The 23,632-nt window shown below is 43.4% G+C and overlaps 1 protein-coding gene across 2 annotated transcripts; it reads right to left on the minus strand.

The window, feature by feature from the left end:
• Positions 1-2,072: 2,072 nt before the first annotated feature.
• Positions 2,073-23,632, minus strand: WDR86 (WD repeat domain 86). Of its 2 annotated transcripts, XM_066314217.1 has the most exons (8): positions 23,530-23,632; positions 22,862-23,147; positions 19,962-20,103; positions 18,261-18,500; positions 18,068-18,176; positions 9,560-9,695; positions 5,127-5,230; positions 2,073-3,212 (listed from the first exon to the last, which is right to left on the minus strand). In XM_066314217.1, exons 2-8 carry the CDS (start codon positions 23,022-23,024, stop codon positions 2,994-2,996), a joined length of 1,113 nt encoding a protein of 370 aa, XP_066170314.1. In that variant the 5' UTR covers positions 23,025-23,147; positions 23,530-23,632; the 3' UTR covers positions 2,073-2,993. The 2 variants fall into 2 exon arrangements, with proteins under 2 accessions (XP_066170314.1, XP_066170306.1); XM_066314209.1 differs by having other exon boundaries at positions 18,068-18,500.

The following is a 23,632-nucleotide window of genomic DNA, read 5'->3' on the forward strand; positions in this document are numbered from 1 at the left end:
GGGAACCACCGAGCGGGCCCTGTCCTGGGACTGGGGGAGTGATGTTCTGCAATTTCCTTTTGTAACTAAATAGCCACTTTCCCCAAGCAGCTCTGTTTAACCTCTGCAGGTGTGTGGCTTAAGGTGGATGGATTTCCAGGGGACTGCAGGATTTTCTGCCATTAGCTGTTGAGCAGAGCTTGGTTCAGGCGCTCTTTCAGTAGTTGTGTGCAGCTCCAGCGCTCTGAAGAAGCGTTTGGGGGCTTCTGTGGTTTTATAACATCCCGTTTCCTGCCGTGTAAGCGCTCCTTTTCGCCGGGAACACATTCCTCTGCCTGGCAGCTTTCCTCGGACGTGGTTTACTGGTTTTCCATGACTCCCCGCTCTCGGTAGAGGGAGCCCAGGCCCCGTCTGGAGCCGGTGGGAGCAGGGAAGCGGCCGCGCTCTCCGCTTCCAGCCAGAACACCAACCCTGCGTGTGTGACAGCGTCTCCTTAGCCGGCACTTGGCGGCCGGGAAATGAGGGCGTGAACTGTTGTGCGCTGCAGGGAGCGGGGCCGCGGCCTGCGGGGTGACTGCTCAGCTCCAGCGGGGACTGAACGGGCTGCGGCAGAGGATGGGGTTTGATGCTGATGCCCTCAGCCAAATACAGCAAAAAGCAGGCAGTGATTACACTGTTAAGGAATTATTTGTATTTCGTTCTTCTCTATCAAGGCAAGTGCTGTAAAAATTGAATGGGTTTGTATCTCTACCCTGAAAGCTGAAGGATTTCCAAACCCAGTAACCCAGTATTTGCTGAGGCAAATTCAGCCTCAGCACCCATTATATCCTATTTCTTTACAGGCCAGCACTGAGGAACCCCTGGACAAAATGAAGAGCAAAACCAGAACAGAGAAAAGAATTTAGAACTGAAAACATACAAGTCATGGATGTCGTTTCAACAAGAAGGAGGTGGAAACACAAATTTACTCCTCTCTTCCCAAGCCCCTAGCATTGGCTGCCAGCCCCTGGGCATGCACTGAAGGCAGCATTGAGCTGCACATGCAGCAATTCTCCTTTTTGAAGTGGCTTGTGCAGCAAACTGGCAGCGACAACTTCAGAAGGGAAGGTTTGTCCTTGGGGAATTTAAAATTAGCATCATAACATGCAGTGCTTGTCAGAGCAGCCATTCATCAATGATGTAACTCTGCCAGCACAGTTGTAAGTGATCAGTCGAGCAGGAGGCATTGGCTGAAAGCTGTAAGTTAATTTTGACCGTGTATTTGGAGGCACTGTGATATGTTTAGCAACAGGCAGAAGTGGTAATGACTCATTAATTCCACTTTTTGAGATCTCTCTCTGCTGCCTGCATGTGCAGCTGCTGGGTGCCCAGATAGGCTCGTGTCTCACATACTGTGTGTGAAGTTTAAACACAAAATACAGCCCAGGTGGTCTGGGAAACTCTGTCCAGCTCCTAAAGGCCTCCTACGTAGTGTTGTCCTCAGAAGCAAATACAGTCAGCTGCATGGCAAGCCAGCACCAGCTCACAGATGTGTCACTGAGCTGCAGTGACCAGCCTGAGAGGGTTACAGTGGAATTAAGTCTGCATGATGCAATGACCTCCCAAAGTAGTCTCTTGGTAGGCATTTCACATCATTTAAATGCTGTTTCTTACTAGATGTGGAAACCTGCCAGGTAAGAACTACCCTAGCTGCTCAGCAGGAGAGGAGAGCAGGGTCTGTGCTGGGCCTGACCCACTGACACAGTGTTAAGGTGTCAGAACAGGAGGTTTTGGTGCCAGCAGGGCAGTGCGGAGTCAGGGACTGTAGCTCTTTGTCATCCCTGATTTCCCTTAAGTCTGTGCTTTTTTGTGTGGTCCCTCCTTCCCCAGAGAGGGGAACTGAGCTTTGGCACTTTGGTGCCTGGTGGGAGGCAGGACAGCTCCATACACACACAACTCCAACCCCAGCGTTGAGGAAAAGGTTAAGAAATGTTTCCAAAAGTGTATGTGGGGGGTTTTCCCCCTCTTCCATCCATTCTTAACTGCTGTGCTTCTTCTGCCAGGCCACACCCCCTGCCCTATAAAAATAAAAACTAGACAGTCAGTTGTCTGGAGATTCCACATGTTTATTAATCCATTCTAAAAAAAGATTACAGCATTTTTATCTTGCTGTTGTACAGAATAAATAAAGCCATAAAAATAAAAACATGTGGTTAGATATTTTTGTACTGGTTCTACAAAGAGCTATATCTGCAAATAGAAAAATATAAGAACCCTTGTTAATTCATGGCTCAGTGGTTATCAGAGAAGGATGAACCTGGAAAAAGACTGGGAAAACTCTTGAGTTTGACTGGTTATCCAATGCTACTGGCAATCTAGCAAGACACAGCTTTGGGAAGAGGAAAGACAACACAAAGTTGGCAAACAGCTGACCTTGGCACAAATGGGCTGAGGTTTAGCTTGCTCTGTGGCTTATGTTTTGTTAAAAAAACAATTAAATTAATTTCTTTCCTACTACTCCCAGCCGCGCACAGAGATGTCCAGTCTGCTTTAAATTCCTGCTGCAGAGTCAAACCCTCCTGCATTGGCCTTGTCAGCCAGTGGCCAAAGGCCAGCTGTGAATTGGGATTCAAGGCCACCTTTCACTGCAGGACAACTGCCACACTGGGCTGAACAGGGGTCATGGGAGTGGGCAACAGGAACAGGAAAACATCTCATTAGACACTGGGCAGCCGGAGGTGAAACACCTCTGTGCCCCAGGGAGCAGGCTAAGGAAAGTTCCTAATTGCACCCACACAGTGGTACCTCAGCTGAACCACGCTGCCTCCCCTCCCCAGAGCTGCTCAGCTGAGTCATCACAGTCACAGGAGCTGACCTGAGTCCATCTGGCAGCCACAGAGAATCCTGGCTCCTCACACACAGGTTCAGGCAAAGCCACTTCCCATCTCTTTCCAAGTTCTGGTTTACATGGACACAGTGGTGCAGAAAATAAAAGGTTCAGCTTTGGTCACTGACATAAAGCTTGCCCTGGACAGTCACATCAGTTCAACAGCCTCGTGTTCCCTGTTCTCCTGCTGTACCATACAGCCAACTTTATTGTTGAAGAGACGAGACAAACTCCCCTTCTGGGAGCTCCTGCCCTGCACGGACCTCTCCTTCTTCAAGCGCCGCTTATTTCTCTTGCATATCCCCCGGATGTCCCAAATCCGTAGCGTGCCATCGTGGGAAGCTGTGTAGAGCAGCTCGTTGTGGATCTGGAACAACAGGGTCACACTTAATACTGAGCCATACTGCCTGGAATCAGCACAATCAAACTCAAAAATCAGAGCAAACACAGCTTGATCCCAACACTTAAGGCCTGAGCTCCTTGCAAAAGCCAGTATAAATTAGCACAAAAGCTGCTGAAGTGGGATGAGACATTACCAAGTCAGGACTCATTTCTCAGCCACTTCACAGGGCCATAAACAGCAAAAGTTATTTATAACCCAGACCCTCTAGAAAAGCAATGGAGAACTAAACCCAATGTCAGAGGGGGCTGTGGCTGGGAATTTCTGATGTGGAGCTTAAGGAGGCACCAAAATCATCATCAATGGACAGTGGGGGGTTCAGGAATGTTTCCTTTCTTGCTTCCCTTCTTCCTTTGAACTAAGTTATAGGTACAATTCCTCCTTCAAACTCCACCGTTCTTCAAAACCTGCAGTAATTTAATCTGGATTCACTGCTGTTGTTTCGTTTCCTTTATGAACCATTCCTGCAATTGGCAATGTTTCCAATTGTCCTTGTCCTGCCCTGGAAGCCAGACATCAGTCCTGGTGATTTTCCTGTCCCTGTATCAGTCTGTGCACCCCGTGGGTGCCCTGTGGCTGCCTGTCCATGCTGTGACAGTGAGCATTTCCCTGGATTATGTGAAGTACCACAGCCACCACACCCCTCATCCAGCCCTCCTTATTATACTTAAGATCATCTTAAGGTTGCCGCTTCTCAGTCCTCTCTCTTCTCAGGTTTGTTTTTTTTTTTCCCCTGTACAATTGGAAATTAAGTTACAAAGAAGAATACAAAGCCAAGCTTTGGTCTTGTCAATACTCAGGGCTGCCCAGGTAGATTCTCAGGTACACCCCAGGTGCCTGCCTGCCACACAACTGCCCAGTCCCAAGAGTTTGCAGTTTAAGATCATCCAGACACTTGCTAATTCAGAAGAATATACAAGAGAAAACCAAATTTACAACTTTATGTGCCTGGGATCAGCTGCAAAAGGAACTTAGTCTCCTCTCTTTTTCTTTGGATTGTCAGCCTGCTGGAATTACCAACAATGTCTCACATCGTTAATGAAAATCTTCATCCTGCACACAGCTTACACTGAGATCCCAGTGCAGGGACATGCAGATTCTTGGAGTGGCTGCCCCATCCGTGGAAGTGTTCAAGGCCAAATTAGAAGGGGCATTGAGCAACCTGGTCTAGTGGAAGGTGTCCCTGCCCACAGCAAGGGGGGTGGAATGAGGTCACTTCCAATGCAAGCCCCTCTATGATTCCATGGTCTTTGCATGGCCACCAAGGATTACTAATTCCTGCTCTTTTAACTACTAAATGCCAGTCTCACTTGAGCCTAGAAAACATTAGCTTTCAGTTTTAAGCCAGTGGCAGAAGCTCCTCCATTTGCCTGGCAGGATGTGGGTCAGGTATCACTACTGAGCTGCTTCAGACTGTTCAGGGATGCCATGGCCCCGGGTGTTTGGGGGACAATGCTGTAATTATTCTGCCTGCATAAGGCAGGAACTTCTTTTCCCCTTAGAGCACTGCAAACACTTATCATTAGTGTCTTGTAATGGAAAGGGTCTCATGAGGCTGGAGTCCATTCTGTGCTCCACAAGCATCAGTTCATCTGTCTCAGTTGTCGTGGCTGCTTATCCAACCTGACCTGAAAAAAAACTGATCCCAGACACGGGGCTGTCCCTGAGGACTTGTTCCATCATTTTCACTTATCCTTATTATTATTATTATTATTATTATTATTATTATTATTATTATTATTATTAACAAGCTTTTGTAAAATTACATACAGAATATTCAAGTCTTATGCTAGAACAACAGTCAGCCACACCACAGTTCCCACGAAACAAATGAGGGAGCAATCAACAGGAAGAAACCCCACCAAGAAACCCCTTCCTGACCTGGATACAGTTGATGATGAACTTGTGTCCTCGGAAGATCTTCTGCAGGACTCCACTCCTGGAATTGAAAGCTCTTGCACAGGCATCACCACTTCCTGTGAACACTGACACACAACCACACAACACAGCCAGATGTGAGCAGCCACATGAGGACAGTTCATACAAGTTCAAAAATGTACCAAAACCAGCTCCTAGGGGGCATGACATATTTTAATTCTCTCCTCAGATGAACCAGATCATTTTAATTTTGCTGACCCCAGCATGCTTGTTTTAGGTTGCATTTTTTAAAACACTGAACTGATTTAAACCTGAAGTTCCTACACACACCAGAATTTCACTCTACACATGCTTCAAGTATCTATTTCTGCTCTTCTCTTCCACAGCTATTTCCCTGCCTAAACGTGCCTCAATAACTCTAAGCAGGCAATTTATCTCAAGTCTGGTTTTAAGGATTTCCACTCAACCTTTCATTTGTTTTACCAGAGTTATTTACAGCTTTCCATTCAGTACTCCAGTGTTTCCATCACCTCTGCTGCTGCAAGAGGGGCAGGGCTGGGGTAACTAAATTGAGCATGACCAGGAATTTTGGCTATTTATCAGGCTTCCTTAGAGTACCTTACACGTTCAAGGAACAACTTCTCAACACTTCAGGATCTTCACATCAGATCCCCAGACTGCTGCATCCAGAAACTGTAAGGCACTATTTAGATGTTTTACTTAGCAATAATGTCAAAAAGGAGCCCATTTGTGCACATTAAAGGTTACAAACTCTCTTGATAAATACTTTCTTTCCATTAAGCCAAACTCCTCAAGTTTATCCAGAGATAAGTATTTCAGAGCTCCAAAAAGCTATATATTCACTCCTCCTTGCATTTCATGTCTTTCTAAGAGCCACGAGCATGGAAAGATTTTTACAAAACTGGAGTGCCTGAAGCCAACAAATTCCTTATCTTTTGGGAGAAGTCATGAAACTGAATCTCTAAAGAGAGGTGAAAAAATTACCACGGTTGTAAATTCAGGACTACAATAACAGATGACAGAACAGACTATGTACTGCCACGAGCTTTTTAAATTCAAATGAAACAGCAAGGAACTGGGCACCTCCTGGGTGCACCTCCAAGAAACATCTGGATGTGGAAAATCAATGTCACTTTATATGGGCCACTATAATTCAGTTTCCAGCAGAGTCCTGAAAAAGCATCATGTCCCACTCTCCAAATGAGCAGCAACAAAGTAAAGCAGGGAACAGGTACAGATTTTTTCCCAGCAAATGGAAATCACTTAATTCTATTACAGACATACAGAGAGTAGGAACCAATTAAGAGCTGTTTTCACTATGCAGCTGCCAGTTTACTTCAGCTGTTGCTATCAGAACTTTGCTTTTGACAGACTGTCTTTACATCTTTTGAACTGCCACTTCTGGATTTAGGAAGTCTCTCTCCACCTCTGAATTTCAAAGAAGAGCTGTTGATCTAACCCACATTTAGCATTTAAATATATACTTATACATACCACCTGTGAAATAAACAACAACAAAATAAAATTAATTTTCATTTTTTTACTTAATTTTCAGACCCTTGGGAATTTTGAAACGTTCCCCTGGAGCTTTTGCAACATGAAAAAAATATAAACCACATTAAATTTTAAAAGGCTGTGCACATACTTTTAAGAGAAAAGTAATCAACATATCATTAAATAAATTAGTTTGAGAACCAGCTGCAATATTCCCGATGCTATTAATTACACAAGCAGACTGAGGAAAGGCACTGGAAACACATTCTGATGATTTAATGCTTAGTTTTCACATCTTTCTGGACTCTCTGTATACTATGAAGTGATTTTGTAAACAGATGTATTTTTCCTCTCTTTTTTCTACCCTATTTTCTTATTAGACCACAAACTCTTTGGGGCAATGAGCCTTTGGGCACTGATCAGAGAGAAAGCAGCAGAATTAAGATCTTCTAACAGAAGATTACCACTTCTTGGCAGAGATGTTGTTTTCATTTTCTTGCACTGGTGCAAATGTGACATAAACCATAACAAACATAATTTAAATAATTTTCTCTCAAATATTTTTGAGAGACAGTTCTGATCTGTCACAAGTAAACAGATACATTTTTAAGCTACACTAAATTTAAGCTACTAGTTCCAACACTAGTATCCAGTGAACATGTCTTTATAATCCTAATTCTAACAAAATTATTAGATACTGTGGAAATAAGTGATGAATGCACCACAATGATGCAAGCATAATTTATAAATCAATTCTTAAGGGGAAAATTCCTCTTTCATTAATTAAAGTGCAATAATACACTCAAACAAGTTCCTAATATTTTTCCAGGACTTTTTTTCTGGCATTCAAATGGAACAATTCGATACTCCCTGTTTGATATTTTCAGTATTTTTGCATTTGATTTAAAACAAGATCTTAAATAATTCTGTGAACTGTTCTATCACACTATCAGGATGTTCTTCACAGGTCTGACTAAATGCAGCAATATTGTCTGCATTTTAATTAAAAAATAAAAGAGTGTTGTGGAAAAATGATGTGTGTGTACGGCAGGGAGAGGGTGGCAGAATGAGGGGGAAAAGAGAGAAAGAGCTGATGAGGGTGGCATCAGATAATGAAACTTTTGTTTGAGCTAAAACTTTCTTTTCTTTGCAGTTTGGTCAGGTCTCTACAGATTGCATGAAGAGTAGGATCAACACCGAAAAAATGCAGCTCTGGAGGTCTCACTAATGAAGGAGACAATCTCTGTCTCCTACCCAGAGCTGAGTGTTTGTCACAGGATCAGGCAAACATCAGCTTAGCACAGATAGCTCACCTTTGGCCAGTCTTGACAAAATCAGTGTTTTGGTTTGTGTCTTTATAATTAGAAGGGGGAAAACACACAAAATCATCAGAACTTTGTCTACGAGTGATCATCCTAGATTACAATTTCTGGATCATTTCCCTTGCTCTACCTGCCTGCATCTTAGAGCAATAATAACTTGAAGGTGCAGTGTAGGTCAGACCCTTTCCCCTTCCATTTCAGCCTTCCAGCCAACTGCAGAAGCTGAAATCAGCAGAAATTACAACCTGCAGGTAGGGGAGAATGGGGTAATTCTGCCATATAGGTGAAAAGAGCTGAAATAACCATAAATTATAAATAAATATTTTCATTTATATGTATTTTTTATGCTGAAAGGAAGACCAAAACAAGGTTTCCTGACTGAAATTCTACCTGTGGGCTTGTTTACATGCTAAACATAATTAACATAATTTACATTCCAAACATAATTAAGAAATTCAGTTACTGGGTTATAAATGTAGTCAGGCAAGCATGGTGCCAGACAACTGCCACTAAAGTGTGCAGGTACAACTCTGCTAATGTGCACCATCTTGCATCTGTCAGCCATTTATCACCATCACACTGAGGAGCTGCCAAAAGAGATATCAAGGCCCGGATAGCAACCACTCATTTAGTGTGATGTGTTCACTTCAAAGCTGAAGTGCAGGAATCAAAATCAGGAAAGTGCTGTGAATGTCTAGGTTAGCTTAAGACAGCCATGGCCACCTCCTTCAGGGTAGGAGAGGAGAGAAGTTATTTTTTGGGAAGCAAGTGAAGGTACATCAAGTCAAACACCAGAGGCAGGATAAGACCAGGATGACAGAGAGGCTCACTGATAAAAACAGAGGTGCTATCTGGCAACCCAAACCCAGACATGCAGCAGGAAAGTCAGCACAGAGAGGGATTTAAAGAGGGAGGTTTCATGGTCAGAATATGTCAGCAATAGGCACTGATGTACAGAAACCACTGTAAACAGGACTGAAAGTAGGAGAGCTGAGTCCTGAGCATGTAAGGCAAGCACTGCCTGGCTACTGGAGGAAAGTGATTTGGGGAACAAATCCATGAATGATGACAGAACAGGAAAAGAACGCGTGCAAAGTGAGTCTAGGAGATGGTGAGAGCCTGAACAGGAAGCCTAACACTTAGAAAGGAGCAGTGAGCAACTGAGGTGTGATTCTGGTTTAGGACAGGGTGTTACACAGAGCCTACAAGGCAGCAGAGAGAGGCACAGGGCTGTGTCCAGCAGCAGCATGTCCCCAGCATGCAGCAGAAGCAGGTGACAGACACCAGACTAGTAAGGTTAAACCACAGCTACATAAACAACCCCCGGACAGCTCAGGATTTAAGCCACTTCCCTTGGTAACAGAAACAAAACAGCTACCTCTTCATTTGTGAGAAGAGGGAGGGTGAAAATGGAGGGAAAGCCTAAACTTCCCACACGGAGTGGTGAAGCAGTTTGGTACTGAACATAAAACATGCTGGAGTTGAAAAAATGTGACTTCACAAGCGTTCAAAATTATTCTGCATTAGTAACCTTGAATCAAAGACACACATTGAAAAGGAGACTGGAGGGGGCTGGAGAACATAGGAAAGGCTACTTACAGATGCCAGCATGGTATTTCAAAGTGCTAACACTGTGTTTGTGAGCCTTGTAGGTCTGGATCCGCTCCCCAGTGTCCACAAACCAGCACTTCACTGTCCTGTCCGCGCTCCCCGAGTACAGGTGACGATTCACCAGCTGAGGGGAGAGAAAAACACATCAGCAATGGCCCCTCAAGGAACCTTTGTGAAACAACTGCACTGAAGAGATCCCATCCCAAGTCACGTTTTCCAACTCGGAGAGCAACAAGCTGTGCCTTGAAACAGAGCAGTGGTGAGCAAACCAACCTTGAGTTCTTCATAGTCACATCTCCCATTGACTTCTGGGTCTTAACAACAGCCCCCAGCTTTCAGAACATAAAAGCTTAGCCCATCTGCTTGTGCCAGCAGGGAGGATTCCAGGGAGCTTAACAATCCAGCCTACATCCATAATCAGTTACATTATTACAGCCTCAAAAAAAATCCCAGCAGTGTTGTTTCTGCACAGCACATTTGACAAGAACTCTTACCAGATTGTTACGTTTTAATTACAAAATAAATCAGAACAATTCTGAGTAACAAAACTTTTTTAAAGATAAATTAAAACTAAAATCCTACACACCATAAACCAGGGTCTATGTTTAGTATGATCACCCTGTACAAGGTCAGTATTCAGAAACAATAACTCTTCCTTGAAATTGTTCTGTATCTGCATTTCCACAAGTCTTTTTAAACTGCTATTGAATGATTAAATAAGTAACTATCCTGACACAGGTTTATAAACATCTTCAAGAAGATTGCCTTCTCCTGTGTGCTACCCCTCACTGCACCAGTCACCCTGCACATTGTGAGAACTCACTGGTGGGGAGGATGGGGTTTGTTCCACATAGAGAGGACAGAGAATGATGGAAGGAAGGACTGCAGCCGGGGAACACAGAGCAAAATAACTGACCTGTGCAAGACTAAAGACCAACCAGTTCAAAATAAACAAACTACACAAAGCCTGGGAGCTCAGCAAGGAAAAACTCCATAGTGCATAGAAAAATCTGGCATTTTCTGCCTGTGTAAAGACATAAAACTGAAGGGTTTCCACAGCCATTGTCATGTAGAGCCCAACTCCTGCTGAAAGAGAGCCAGAAGGGAGAACCCTGACCCCCCAGAAGAAGTGGAATTTGCCCAAGGAGTAAAGAATGGTACCCTTTTGTTCACCAGACACACATATCAGAAGGTTTGAATGACCAGCAGTGCACAAACCCCTGATGCTTCTCTGGTATCTCCAGGAAACCAGCAAATGACAAATCAATCCACTTGTTGTGGTCCTGCTTGTAGAGCACTTTTATGGGTTGGTTTTCTTGCCACTTTAGATTTGGTCCCTACTCTTTGCACACTCTGTATCTGTAAGGTTGGAATGTTGTTCATGCTCTTCCATCTCCACTGGAATAACCCCATTCCCAAAAGGCATCAGTAGTGAGCTTTGTACAAAAAAAAATATTGTGGTATGCTACAACATGAAACAAAAGGTATTTTAAGATACAAAGCACTATGGTGATGGGACTGTGATAACCCACACAAGAAATGTGTGCAGGCAGACCAAGAGGTTCCCACCAGCTCAGCTAAAGAAGGACAGGCCACACTTCCTCCCAGCAGAACCTGGCCCATGGGAGAGACTTCATAGCTGAATGCCAGGAGCTTGTAAAGCACAAACCACTGTAAAAAGCCAGCAGTACTTTGAAATGTCACTTCCTATTACTTTTAAGCTGTTTTAGCAATCGCATTAATGCTACATCTCCGTGAGGAGAGAACGAATGGCCAGCAGTGCTAACAAAACCAAGAACCACAAGTTAGCCTGAGGAAGGACTTTTAAATTTCAGTCTCTCCCTGAACAGGCAGGAATAGCATTGTCATGTGCACCTGCTAAATGGAAAAGGATGCTTTGAGTTGAAATCCTGCTGCGTGGTTTGTGGCCGAGTTGTTGCATTTCTTTTTTATAGTCTTGCTAGAAGCATCAGCCCGCCCACTGAGCGAGGAAAAACACTAAATTATAACCTCCCACAGGTAAATGCCACTCTGCATTAATGGTACATTAGGTTATACTGCCTCATTTCTACATTTAAGTGGGTGTATCAATGAACAGGAGGGCTACAGCTTGCCTAGATTGCTAATTTGTTAGATACAAAAATGTTTCAAGTTATGTAGACTTACTCAGGTAATTTATAGCATCAGGATTTTAAGAGCCTTAGAATCATAGAACGGTTTGGATGGGAAAGGATCTTAAAGATCACCTTGTTCAAAAGCCCTGCCATGGGCAGTGACACCTTCCACTGTCTCAGGTTGCTCCTTCCAAACTGGCAAGCCTTGAAGACTTCCAGGAATGGGGCAGCCACAGCTTCTCTGGGCAACCTGTTCCAGTACCTCAACACTCTCAATACATCAACAGAATTTCTTCCTAATCTAAATCTACCCTCTTTTAGTTCAAAGCCATTTCCCTTTGTCCCATCACTCCACGCCCTCGTCCAAAGTCCCTCTCCAGCTCTCTTGGAGCCCCTTTAGGCACTGGAAGGGGCTCTGAGGTTTCCCCACAGCCCTCTCTCCTCCAGGCTGAACAACCCCAACTCTCTGTACTTGTCACCACAGCAGAGGTGCTCCATCCCTCTCCATCAGCTTCACAACCTCCTCTGGACATGCTCCAACAAATCCATGTCTTCCCTGAAGACTCTAGAGCTGGATGCAGCACTGCAGGAGGGGTCTCACAAGATAAGAACAGAGAAGAAGAACCTCCCTCCCTTGACCTGCTGCCCACACTGGCTTTGCTGCAGCCCTGGATAGGGTTGGCTTTCCAGTGTCTGAGTTCTGGTGAGGTGGTTGGCACACCAACCATCTCAATTAAATTCAAAGCCTCTGTACTGCCCCATGAAACTCTTCCATGCACCTTCCTTCCCCTCACCAAGTTAAGCAGGTGAGCACAGTAGCACAGGATTCTCAGTCTTGCATAGAAAAGGAAATAGTAACAGGTTAAACAATCTACCAGATTCCACAGACTGAGCCTGCAGCAGAGCCAACAGCAAAACCCAGGGCAGGCTCTGACTGTCACACAGCCCCTCATTCCCATGGCATTTTTATAAAACAGCATGAAATGGCTGTTAGTGAAGAAAGCCTTCAAGAGCTCTCCGCTCAGGCTGAAGTTGCCAATCAGATCTACCTTTAGTGATATGATACCCATAATCTAATCTAAATTGGTTCACATCTCCACAGCTAAGGACATCCCCCTTACAGTCACTGTGGTTAGGGCACAATTCCTCTCATCCTGAGGCACATCTGAAACAGATCATGCCTTAAAACTCGCTATTTCTCCTATCCAACAAGGACAACCTTCTCATTTTAGGTGAGATGACTCCTTCACGTGACTAAAGATAGGTCTAGTTTACAACTCCAGCCTAAGCTGCAACACTTCACATATCTGCATTTAATCTGCATTTAATCTGTATTTAAAATAATAATTATCATCACTTACTGTTCCCCCAGCAAAAACGCTTTACAAGCTCGCTCCACACTCTGTGGTTTCAAAATATTTAGCAGACACAGTTACATATTCCAGTCTGTGACTGCCCAGAGAAGAGGTGACATTTCTAAAGCTGTATTTTCCTTGGCTGGCTTTTTGAGCACTTGGTTCACATTGGCCAGCTGTCCAACAAAGCTCCTGACCACAGAAAATCATGGCCAGGCAAGGACATCTGTAGCAGAGTGGATGACACAGAACAGATTTGCAGCTCAGATACCAATGGGCTGAGTGGACATTTCAAACCCATGTAGCTTCAAAAATATTAAAAACCTGACAACAGTTTGATGCCCAGTTCTAAAGCCTCAGCCAGACAGCAGAAAAAAAAAATCACTGATTGCACTGATATTTGCAATTCTGGATTGTTAATTTTTCTCATGGCTCTGAGATCTTGCTTTGAACCAGATGAAACACTGACATGGGAATGGAGCAAATTTGTCTTAATCCTCAAGCCAAGTATTGGAGATGTAACTATTCCTGAAAAAGTTCAGTCAAAATGCTTGTGAGTTGCAGAGTAATAGCAATTTGCAGAACTTGTAAACACTTTAGTAGTTACAGGTCTCATTAATAAGAAAAAACCCTTGGTTGCAACCCACAAACACACCAGAATTTTAATAAAGAACAAATTATCACATCCAGGGTTGGACTCTCAAGACAATCACAATCCTATTGCTTCACAAGCTTGGCTGAACTGCAGCAGCTTAAAACAATTTCTATCTGTAAGAATGAAAATAAAATCAGCAAAAGAGCTGTTTAGCAGATATTTCAACCTTATAGGAATGGACTTTAACCTCCCAATTAACCTTTGCTATGAGAAACGATTTTTGGAGAGCCAAGGAGAAGCAATTGATTCTCCAAAGAGATTTGGACACACCCTTTTGCTGAGGGTCACTGCATTGAGACTGGCCCTCATGAACTTCAAGATGAGTTCACATGAGCAACCACATACCCCATCACCAGCTTATTCTTCTCCTGGGGGTGAGTGTTCCTACAATCAGGAATTTGGGTCTTCTGTTCACAGCCACTTCTAAGTCAAAAATCACCAAGCTGGACCAATCTCGAGTTACAACTATGTAAGCCTTGGGCCCAGTTAAGAGTTTCAGGATCCCGTTCAAACCACATTCATTTTAACGAGCTAACAAACTCCCTGTGGGCAAGAAATTGTTGTTTTTTTTTTTTTTTCCCTGAGATCCATCTAGAATGAGCTCTCTGGGCTGGCTGTTAAGAGAATGGTTTTCAACTTTTTTTACTGCAGTGCAAAGTGACGGCCCCTTGTTCCATTCTTACAGGTGTTGTGCACCTTCACGTTCTGCTCATTCACATCTTCATCCTCTGATGCAACAAATACAAACACAAATTACAAAAAATATGAGCACATAATTCAACTGGTGGGGCAAGAAAACATTTCTGTCCCCGTGATCACAACAGTTAAGCACATAAACAGAGTTCAGGCAGTGGCTTTGTTCAAAGCATTCTTTTCTTCTAGTCAGCTTTAAAGGCAACTGAAGGGAATGGTCCAAACAAAGGAACTTTTGCAGGAAAACCAGAAGCAAGTCCTTGCCCACTCATGTTCATGTTCTTCAAAAGGGAGTTTTCTTGCAAGAATGCTTGCTGTAGGATCCAAGCTAAATTCCAAGCTGGATCATTTCTCTCTGCCAGGTTTTGGCAGCATAATTTTGATAAATACTCGGAGGCAGAACAATCAGCAAAGGACAAAGCAATCCTTGTGAACAGTTTGCACAGCTACTTAAGAGAGACATTTAGAAAAACACACACAAGTAAATATTTAAATCAGGGTTATTCAGTCTATTGCAGGCAGTCACATCAACGAAAATGCATATTTGATTATTAATTGTAAATATTGGTCTTTAGCCAGGCCTGAAATTTTAAATGGAAGAATGAGCATGAGCTATGTGATTACACTCAGCCCACCCTTGCTTTTTCCCATTAGTTCCTATAAAATCTCATTATTGGCTCTTATATGAAGAGGGAGCTCCCAAAACAGCTGCTGTGCTTTGTCTGCCAAGCTATCAACACACTGCAGGAGGAGGAGAGTGAAGAGTTCTGGCTGCTCCACTGCGAGTTACCTTGCCTGACTGGGAAATTCAAGTAATCAGTGCTGCCAAAGCACCTAACATGGACACAGTTCCCATGGCAGACAGAAAGTCTCCCAGCAAAACCTCTCTCAGCCCAATTTCAATGGTAGAAGGAGAAGAGAAGTGGCATCACCACAAGCTGCAGAGCACACACAGTGGGTTCAGCTGGTCACAGTCACCAGACTGACCCCCAGACAGCAGGACAAGGCTGGGGAACACAAACAGCTCAACCTCATCACTCACCATGTCCTTGGTGGTTCTGGACAGGGGACAAGGGACAGCCCAAAGCTCACCAACACTTTCTCTTCTGCCATGCTAAATGAGAGTTGTTTCCAGGCTCTTCTACTTACACTATCTGGCAATAACACCTTAAAGGATCTTAGAGCAACTGGGGAACATGTTTAAAATCTAAACCTGTCTGTGGCATCACCCCTCTGCTTTCTGCACTGCAGGAAGCAGGGTGGAAAACATGGGTGTGCTTTATGGCTCTCTACCCAAAAATTCCTTCAAGAAGCTCCAGGAATTTCCATTCACTGCTACAGCAACACTATTGGTGTTTACTGGAAAGTAATGGGAGGTGACTGGAACAGGCCGGACCTAATTTGCAGTTCAGACCATCCCAGGGCATTCCCATTAACAACAGCTTTTTAAAGTTGGGGAAAATATGGTCTCAATATCCAAATTTTTCCTGATTTGTGTCCAGGATGAGAAATCACACTGAGCATTTCTCAAACTTTCTGAAAGGTCATCCTCCCTTAAGGATCTTTATTTGAATAAATAAAATGAGAAGAAGTCTTTATTCCTCTTTCCCTTTTTTCTCCCCACACAAGCATTGTACCACGCAGAGAAAAGGTAACTGCCTTCAATTCCTGGTACCAGCTCAGCTCCTCCAGGACAGCAGAGTGAAAATCTGATGTAATTAGCAGTTCACTGCTGCACTGAAGAAAATGAATTACTGTCAACAATTAAAACTTCATGCTACTGTGAGCAACTCACAACTACCTCCCAGTCCTTCCTGACCCAGAGTTTGAAAAATACTATCCCAACTCACTGCCATAGATTCCAATACAGTCACTGGAAAGCCTGAGGCAAAAAAAAGGTTCCAAACGATTTTTGAGAACAAAACAAAAATAATAATAATAAAAAAACCACCTCTATTGAGGAAGTTTCCTTTCTGTTGAAACATCTTTGTATGGATTCTGGTGATTGACCCCTTTCTAAAAGAATGAAAATACCATGTGGGTTGTGCTGAGTAGCAGCCAAGTGGAACAGAAGGGATAATGTTGAACCCAGAAAGGCAGAGGGAGGAATTAGGAAAGATCGACAGCCTAAAGCTATTCAACAGCAGTGACTGCTTAAGCTGGGATAATTTTGAGAGGCCTGGACACTAAATGCTCTCTGTGGGGGCTGTTTGTGCCTCAGCTGGACCCTCCCAGCTCCAAACATTAACTAGTGATGAGAGAAGAGAGGGGCTACCAGTCACTCAAGAAGATTTGGCCAGGACTGTCACCAACAAAGTCTTGGCAGCAGCAGCAGTCTTGTGTACTCTGAATTGTTCAGGTTTTCCAAATAGATGTATTGGTTTTGCTTTTCTTCTCCCCTACAAGAAGTTCTGTTTGTTTAAAGCCATTGCTTAACTCTGTGCTCACAGGCATTGCTCATTCCTGAGCATTCAAAGGGCATAATTGAATTTCCCAGGCTTCTGGGAGAGGGTCAAGCCAGCTTTGTGTAACAATTTTAGCAAGAACCCAATTAAATTAAGGCAAGCTCTGTTGTTGCCAATCTGTGCCTTGGAGAAGGTTACAATTAAACAACAAAACATAGCATGACACTAAGGACAGCAACAGATTTGCTTCAGCATCCTCAGAGTACATTACCACAATATCATAAAAACAAGATTTAACACTGAGAATTTACCCAAGCAAGACAAACATTACTCCAGGGCAATATGATATTGTGTGGCTTGTTTGTTTTTTGGGTTTTTTTTCCCTTTCTAAAAGTGAAGAAAAACAAAATTCCTTCAGTATTCTCAGGTTTATAGTCTGCTAGTGTCAGCTGTGACTACCTTATTTAGAAACAAAGGCAACTTTTATTAAACAGCTATTAAAGATACATCCTGCAGCCTCTGTAAGGGAAAAACACTTAAGGACAACAAACACAAACAGGGGGAGCAAGGAGAAAAACTACTGCCATAAACTTCAGTCAGACACATCCATGTATAAACATTTATGCTGACCTGAAACTGAGTGACAGACCATCATTTACTCTCTTTAAATACACTATCAGCATTTTCTGGTGGATAATGAGCATACAGGGTAAGTGCTTGTGTGATAGTTCCCCTCTTGCTTCATCTGCCTGACCTCCTCCTCCCCCCTGCAACATTAACAAAGCTGGCACCATTCAGCAGAAAAATACTGCAAACAGAAAAAAAGAGTATAGTTTTTCAGATTAGATTTTTCCCCCTCTCTCCTCCATAATTTCTTGATTTCTCTCCCCCATGCTCGGCTTCTTTTTTCCATTTTCCTTGCCTGTTTTCTTGTCTTGGCCATCTGTTTCTCCCTCTCTTTTCTCACATCTTGTCTGTCTGGTCTTTAATGTAGGATTTCTTTCAGCTTTATTATTATCTTCATTATTCTTTTAGCTTTCCTATTATCTTTTGCCCACAGTTTTGCGCTGGGCTTTGGGTTGGGTTTTTTGAAGTTATCTGGTTTACTGAGTGTTTTTCCTTTCCCTTTTTAAAATTACCTGACCCCTGTGTTACTTGCTCAGGTTATTTTCTTCAAAAGTCTGGTGAGCCTGACTACACAATCCCACTCAGATGAAATGTGCTTTCAGCACACCAACTCAGGAGTTCCACGATCTAGTGGAATCTGCCCTTACCTCTAGGCAAATTACTGATCCTTGGTGCTCTTTGAAGACTTTCAGCTGCTCTCCAGTGACAATATTCCAGGTCCTGATGGTGTAATCCGTGCTGCCAGAGAACAGCTCCCTGTTTGGTGCATCAAGTATAAGGCATAAGACGGCCCCAGTGTGTCCCAGCAGGGTCTGGTAGCAGCGCCCGCTGGACACCCACCAGACCTTCACAGTGCAGTCCGTGCTCCCTGTCACCAGCAGGTCCCTGCTCACTTTCTCCTCCTCCTCCTCTTCCTCCTCCTCCTCTTCCAGCACATCCCTGGAGGAATAGTGAGCTAGAGTCAGGACACAGTTCCGATGGCCCCGGAATTCCTGGATTTGTTTCTCCTTGTCCACGCTCCAGCAGCGGGCTGTCCTGTCATAGGAGCCACTGAAGAGATAGTCTTTAGCAACCAGGATCCTGCAAAAAATAAAGTTTGTGTATATGAACAGTACTGTTCTTTTTACATAACCATCTTTTGTCACAATTTCAGTGCTAAGTACCCTAAAGTATGAAACAACAGCATGAACATAACATCTTCGGCATTTTTAAAAATCAAACACTTCCCTGTTTCTACTTTTTAAATTGAGATCCCTCATTCAGGTACATTGATGCAGATATTTTTACACTATAGCATTGTAACTTTGTGCATTTTGTTTTGCTAAAATTCTTTCCAGCAAAGAATATGAACTTTCATATGTTATGTGTAATACCCAGAATTTTTTTTGTTGTTTGCTTTGTGTTTGTTCAGGTTTTTTACAATTTGCTAATTCTTGGTAATTATTAATTAATATTTCTTTATTTAAAATTATTTTAATTATTTTAACTTGACAATAACTTGGAATCAAAAGAACAACAAAGCAACAAAACAACACTCCAGGAATCTGAACTGTAACTGAAAGTGTGGAAAATAACCATCTTTCCATCATCAAATAAGAAGAATGCAAGAAAACAAAAAAACACTCAATTTCGCTGAGCTCAGGATCTAAAAAAGGTAGAGGAAGAGCACTTCAATAATAACCTAAGTTATATGCTCTATGAAGAGCAAACCAAAGATTACACCTCAGTAATTCAACTTCCTGGGCCTTCAAAATGATGAGTTGTAGCTGCACCAACACACAATAACAGAAAAAACTCTACAGTTCATGTTTCCAGATCAGAGATAGCAAACATCCATAACTTGCCTTCTTTGTCAGCTGAGCTTGGTCCTCTGGAACCTTTCAAACAGGCAACAAAGTCATACGAATGGGGAACACATTTCCCATTTGCTGATTCAAGCAAAAATCAGGCCTGTGCCAAAACACAGAACCAGCTTCCCTAACTATTTACAGAATCTCACTACACATCATATGTGTTTTGAGTTTAGAAAGGAGCTAAGAAGCCCACACACCTACCAGAAAAGAAATGTTAAAAAAATACCAATCTTTGACTGCTCTATTTGCCATTAATTAAATCCAGTCCAACTATTAATAAACACTTCAAATAGAAAGGCAAATCAGCCACACACAGTAGGTTTATTATTAAACTTCATTTGCCCAAACAGGAACAATAATTACAGAAAAATCGCTGACTTTATCCCTCTTGCTGACACAAAAGCTTGACAGGATGTTTTTAAACCTATTTATCAGAAGCATCTGTTATCAATTGGACAATTTCTTCTGGAATTTCATTCCTAGCCCTGGATTCCATTCCCCTGCTGTGTGCCTTTCATTTCCCTCCTATCTGTGTCAGCAATGTTGCTAGAAAAACTAATCGTTGCAGCACAGAACACGAACTCAGAGGTTTACACAGCCAATTTTATGAGTGTAGCAATGGGGAACTGCAGTGAAATGATAAACTGTGTGATAACAGATGACAGGAACACGAAGGGAAGAGCCTCACCTGTTGACAATGGACGTGTGGCCCCGGTAAATGGCCAAGCACTGCCCAGTCACCACGTCCCACTTCCGAATGGTGTGGTCAGCGCTGCACGTGAAGGCAGCCTCGTTCTCCAGGTGGCAAAAGGTGATGTAACTTTCATGTCCTAGGAATAACAAAGGAAATCAGTCACTGTGCAGGCAGAAAGGGCAGACTAATCCAGCTCTTCACCTTAACCAAAAGAAAAATACAAACAAATGTACCAAAGCTCCAGTTTTAAATGGGCCACCGTGCTTTTCATGTTAGAAGATTTGTGTAAAACACAACCATTTCAAGTCACAGCAGAAAACTTCACTGATGCAGGGATTAAGTGAAAGAGTAAAACAGTACAGTTCCACCAGTCAGGTAAATCAAACAGTATTATAAAAATGTAATGAGACAGACTAATATCAATATAATAAAACTCAAAGTAATGAAGCTTGAAATCAGTAAAAAAATAGCTTGTCTTTTTAATTAAAAATGCTTTTGCTTCCTTCTTATGAAAGCAGGGAGAAAAAGGCTGCATTTCAATCCAGCCCATTGACTGTCAGGACACAAACAGTCATAAATCAAAGCATAGAACTTGGAAAAAATGACCTGAGACTTACCAGCAAGCTTGATTTCATTGTCCAGGCAGAATGAAAAGCAAACAAAAAACATACCAGGTAAATAGTCGGCCAATACTTTCCCTCACATGACTAAAACCCACAATTTTCTAAGTATCAATTTTCTAAGTATTTTCCTTATACCTTCAAGGAAAAGAAAGGAAGGAAGAGAGGGAAAGGAGAGAAGGGAGGGAGAGAAGGATTAGAGCACAACTGCTTACACAATATTCAGAGTACACAGGGATTCTACAGTTACAATAAAAACAGACATAACCACAGCTCTAAAAATGTCATACTGACAAACAAGGCAATATCAAAAAAAGAGGAATCAATATTACCACCTCAAGCTTTTGTTGCTGCTTAGCAAGACGTGTCATTTTTCTATTGCAACACTGAACGCAGCACATGTAAAAATCACCTTAGGAATCAAGTCCCAGCTTCATCCAAGATCTCCTGTGTGAAATTGCTGTCTAATCATTCAACTACTATTACCTTGCACTCTTCTGTTTTTACATTTAGACTGTAAGCTTTCAGGAGCAGAACTGTTTCCACTTAAGTCACTATTACAAGAGTGACAGTTGTGGCTGAAGTTGGTGGGCCCTACTGTGACTTAAATATTATTCTTCGAGGAAAAAGAAGAAAAAATAAATCAAAGAAGGACAACTGTGATTAAAGAGAGACAGATGGACAAAGGTATTAGAAAAAGAGAATCTTGTAAAATAAAGAGATGGTACAAAACTGAGGGAAAGCAGACTGCCCAGTAAAACACTGTTTCACTGACTGCAACTAACAGATTTCACTACAATTCCTGAAGTTCAAAAGCCTTGTTGTAGTTCAAAAGCAAACCAGAATCCGCATTACAAACATATGGCTTGTTTCCTCTCAAACAAAGTCATCAGATGCCAAAAATTAAACAGATCACCAGGGCTATAAGCAAAACTACAGTCGTTCTCCCATATTTGTGAAACTTTTTGCAAAGCAGCCTGAATGGGTCAGGTTTCAATCACTGGGATTTTTCTCGCAGCATCACGAAATCCAGCTCTGAGATCAAAACAGCATCTTGATTACTGCACCAAAGTCTGCCAGGCAGATTTTAACCATCAGTAATACTCAATCCACACACAGGGTGCCAAAACCCCGTGTGGCAGACAAGGTCTGGTCTGGTGCTGGTCTGGCCAAAAGCAGCCACCACACAAGTCTGCTGCTTGTGCTGTGGTGGAGCTTGAAACTGCATTAGAGATACAGGTTTATCAGTAATTATAGCTTGTAAAATCGAAATTGACACAACAACTGTGTGTGTGCATAAGTAGAAAATACATACAATTATCTGATTCGACTGACAGTTCACAAACCACCCGGCCCAACCTTCTTCAGAGTTTACCCCAAACACTGGCAGTACTGGCAGATTCCATAATAATGAATGCTATCCAATACATTTCTCTTTCTAGTTAAAAGTTAATTAGTGGTTTAAAGGGATTTCTAAGCCTAAAGCAAATGCAGTGAGTTTTCCAGAAGCTAGAACCATGGCAGGATGTGGGGGGAAAAAAGACAATACTCCATAGTGAAAAACAAGCAAGCAAGCAAACAACAAGAAAATCACAGCTATGTGATTTCTTCTTTGGAAGAAAAAAAACAAACATGAGAAATTCCAAATGTAACAGCTTTATTTTTTTCTGTATGAAAAGAACATGAGTGGGAATACAAACATCTTAACCCCATATTTAGACTCTTGCATGACTGTACTGTCCAAAGGTTTTTTTCTTTTCAATTACTGACATGCCAGTCTAAGGATAATAATTTTTTTTAGATGCAAAATTAATTTAAATTGAAAAAGCCCTGCAATTAACATTTCTGTGCATCAAATAAGGAGGGAAAACAAAAGTAATCTATTTGGCAAGGTTCCTTTCCAGACTTCTGGGTCAAGAGATTCTAAATAAAGACCACCTGGAAACGAGATGATTAAAAGGACCAAAAAAAATTAAAAAAAAAAATAAAGAGAGAGAGAGAGAATAAACAAAAAGTCAGTACTTTTTCACAGTGTAAAACAGGGTTTCCAGAAAGTCACGTAAGTTAAACAACTCTGCACACCCTGAGATAAAGCATTCCGTGCATTCACTATTGCTGGTAACCTGATTTGGGTTGAAACAGCTTCTGCTTAACGTTGCTGTAACAAACACCAAAACAAAACAAGCACGATTTGGGACTGAAAGAGACCAGAACACGCCGTGTGTGGCCTGTGCCATGCCTCAGACGCCTTGGGGCGAAAAGCAGCTGCCGTACCTTGGAAGTGGCCGTGGCACTGGCTGTCGGCGGTGCTCCAGAGCCGCGCCGTGCCGTCCTCGCTGCCCGTCAGCAGCCGCTGCCCGTCGGGGCTCAGGCTCAGCCAGTTGATGCCCCCTTGGTGATCCGTGCACACCTTCACGGCCGAGCCGCTGTTCCCCATCCCGGCGGCAGATCACGGGCGCTTGGCAGCCCCCAGACCGTGCTCCGGAGCTCCGGCCGTGCCCCACAGACCGACTTCTGCCATTACCTCAACTCCGAAACATCACCGCGGCAGTCCAGGCTCCTGCACAGGGACACAAAGAGAGAACGGGAGAGCGCGTTAAATCGTTTCATCTCCCCGTGGCTGCATCGCCTCCTCGGCCAGGGTGAGCTGAAGGCACCGAGCGCGGTTTCCCCGCAGGATCCGAATGCCGCTAGATGGGCGCACACTGTGCCCTCTCCATGGGCATCGGGGCACATCCAGCGCTCGGGGGAACTGAGCCTGGGCAGCGGTACCGCTGCTTGGTGCCCTCGCCGAGGCTGCTTCTTTTGAAGCAATTTTAGGGCTGACCTTGGGCACGCCGAGGAGGAGACGCCTCCCAGAGCGGAGCCGGGCTCAGGCGGCCCTCAGCGCCCCGGGCTGCCTCCATCCCTCCCGCACGGCCCCCCGGCATCTCGGCACTCACCGGCCCGGGCACGGCTCCCGGAGCAGCGATCCCCACTCGCTGTCCGGGCACGGGGAACCTCCTCCCGCCGGGGCACCGGAGCCAGCGCCGGGCCGAGCACAGG

The sequence above is a fragment of the Sylvia atricapilla genome, chromosome 1, assembly GCF_009819655.1.
Source record: "Sylvia atricapilla isolate bSylAtr1 chromosome 1, bSylAtr1.pri, whole genome shotgun sequence".
In the NCBI taxonomy this organism is placed as follows: Eukaryota; Metazoa; Chordata; class Aves; order Passeriformes; family Sylviidae; genus Sylvia; species Sylvia atricapilla.

Excerpts from the sequence above, each read along its gene's own strand:
- WDR86 (XM_066314209.1), bottom strand. The coding sequence starts at position 23,024 with ATGGGGAACAGCGGCTCGGCCGTGAAGGTGTGCACGGATCACCAAGGG. Across the intron at positions 5,231-9,559 it reads GAAATACCATGCTGGCATCT|TGTTCACAGGAAGTGGTGAT; the intron begins GTAAGTAGCCTT and ends GTTGTGTGTCAG. Across the intron at positions 3,213-5,126 it reads TCATCATCAACTGTATCCAG|ATCCACAACGAGCTGCTCTA; the intron begins GTCAGGAAGGGG and ends CTGTTGTTCCAG.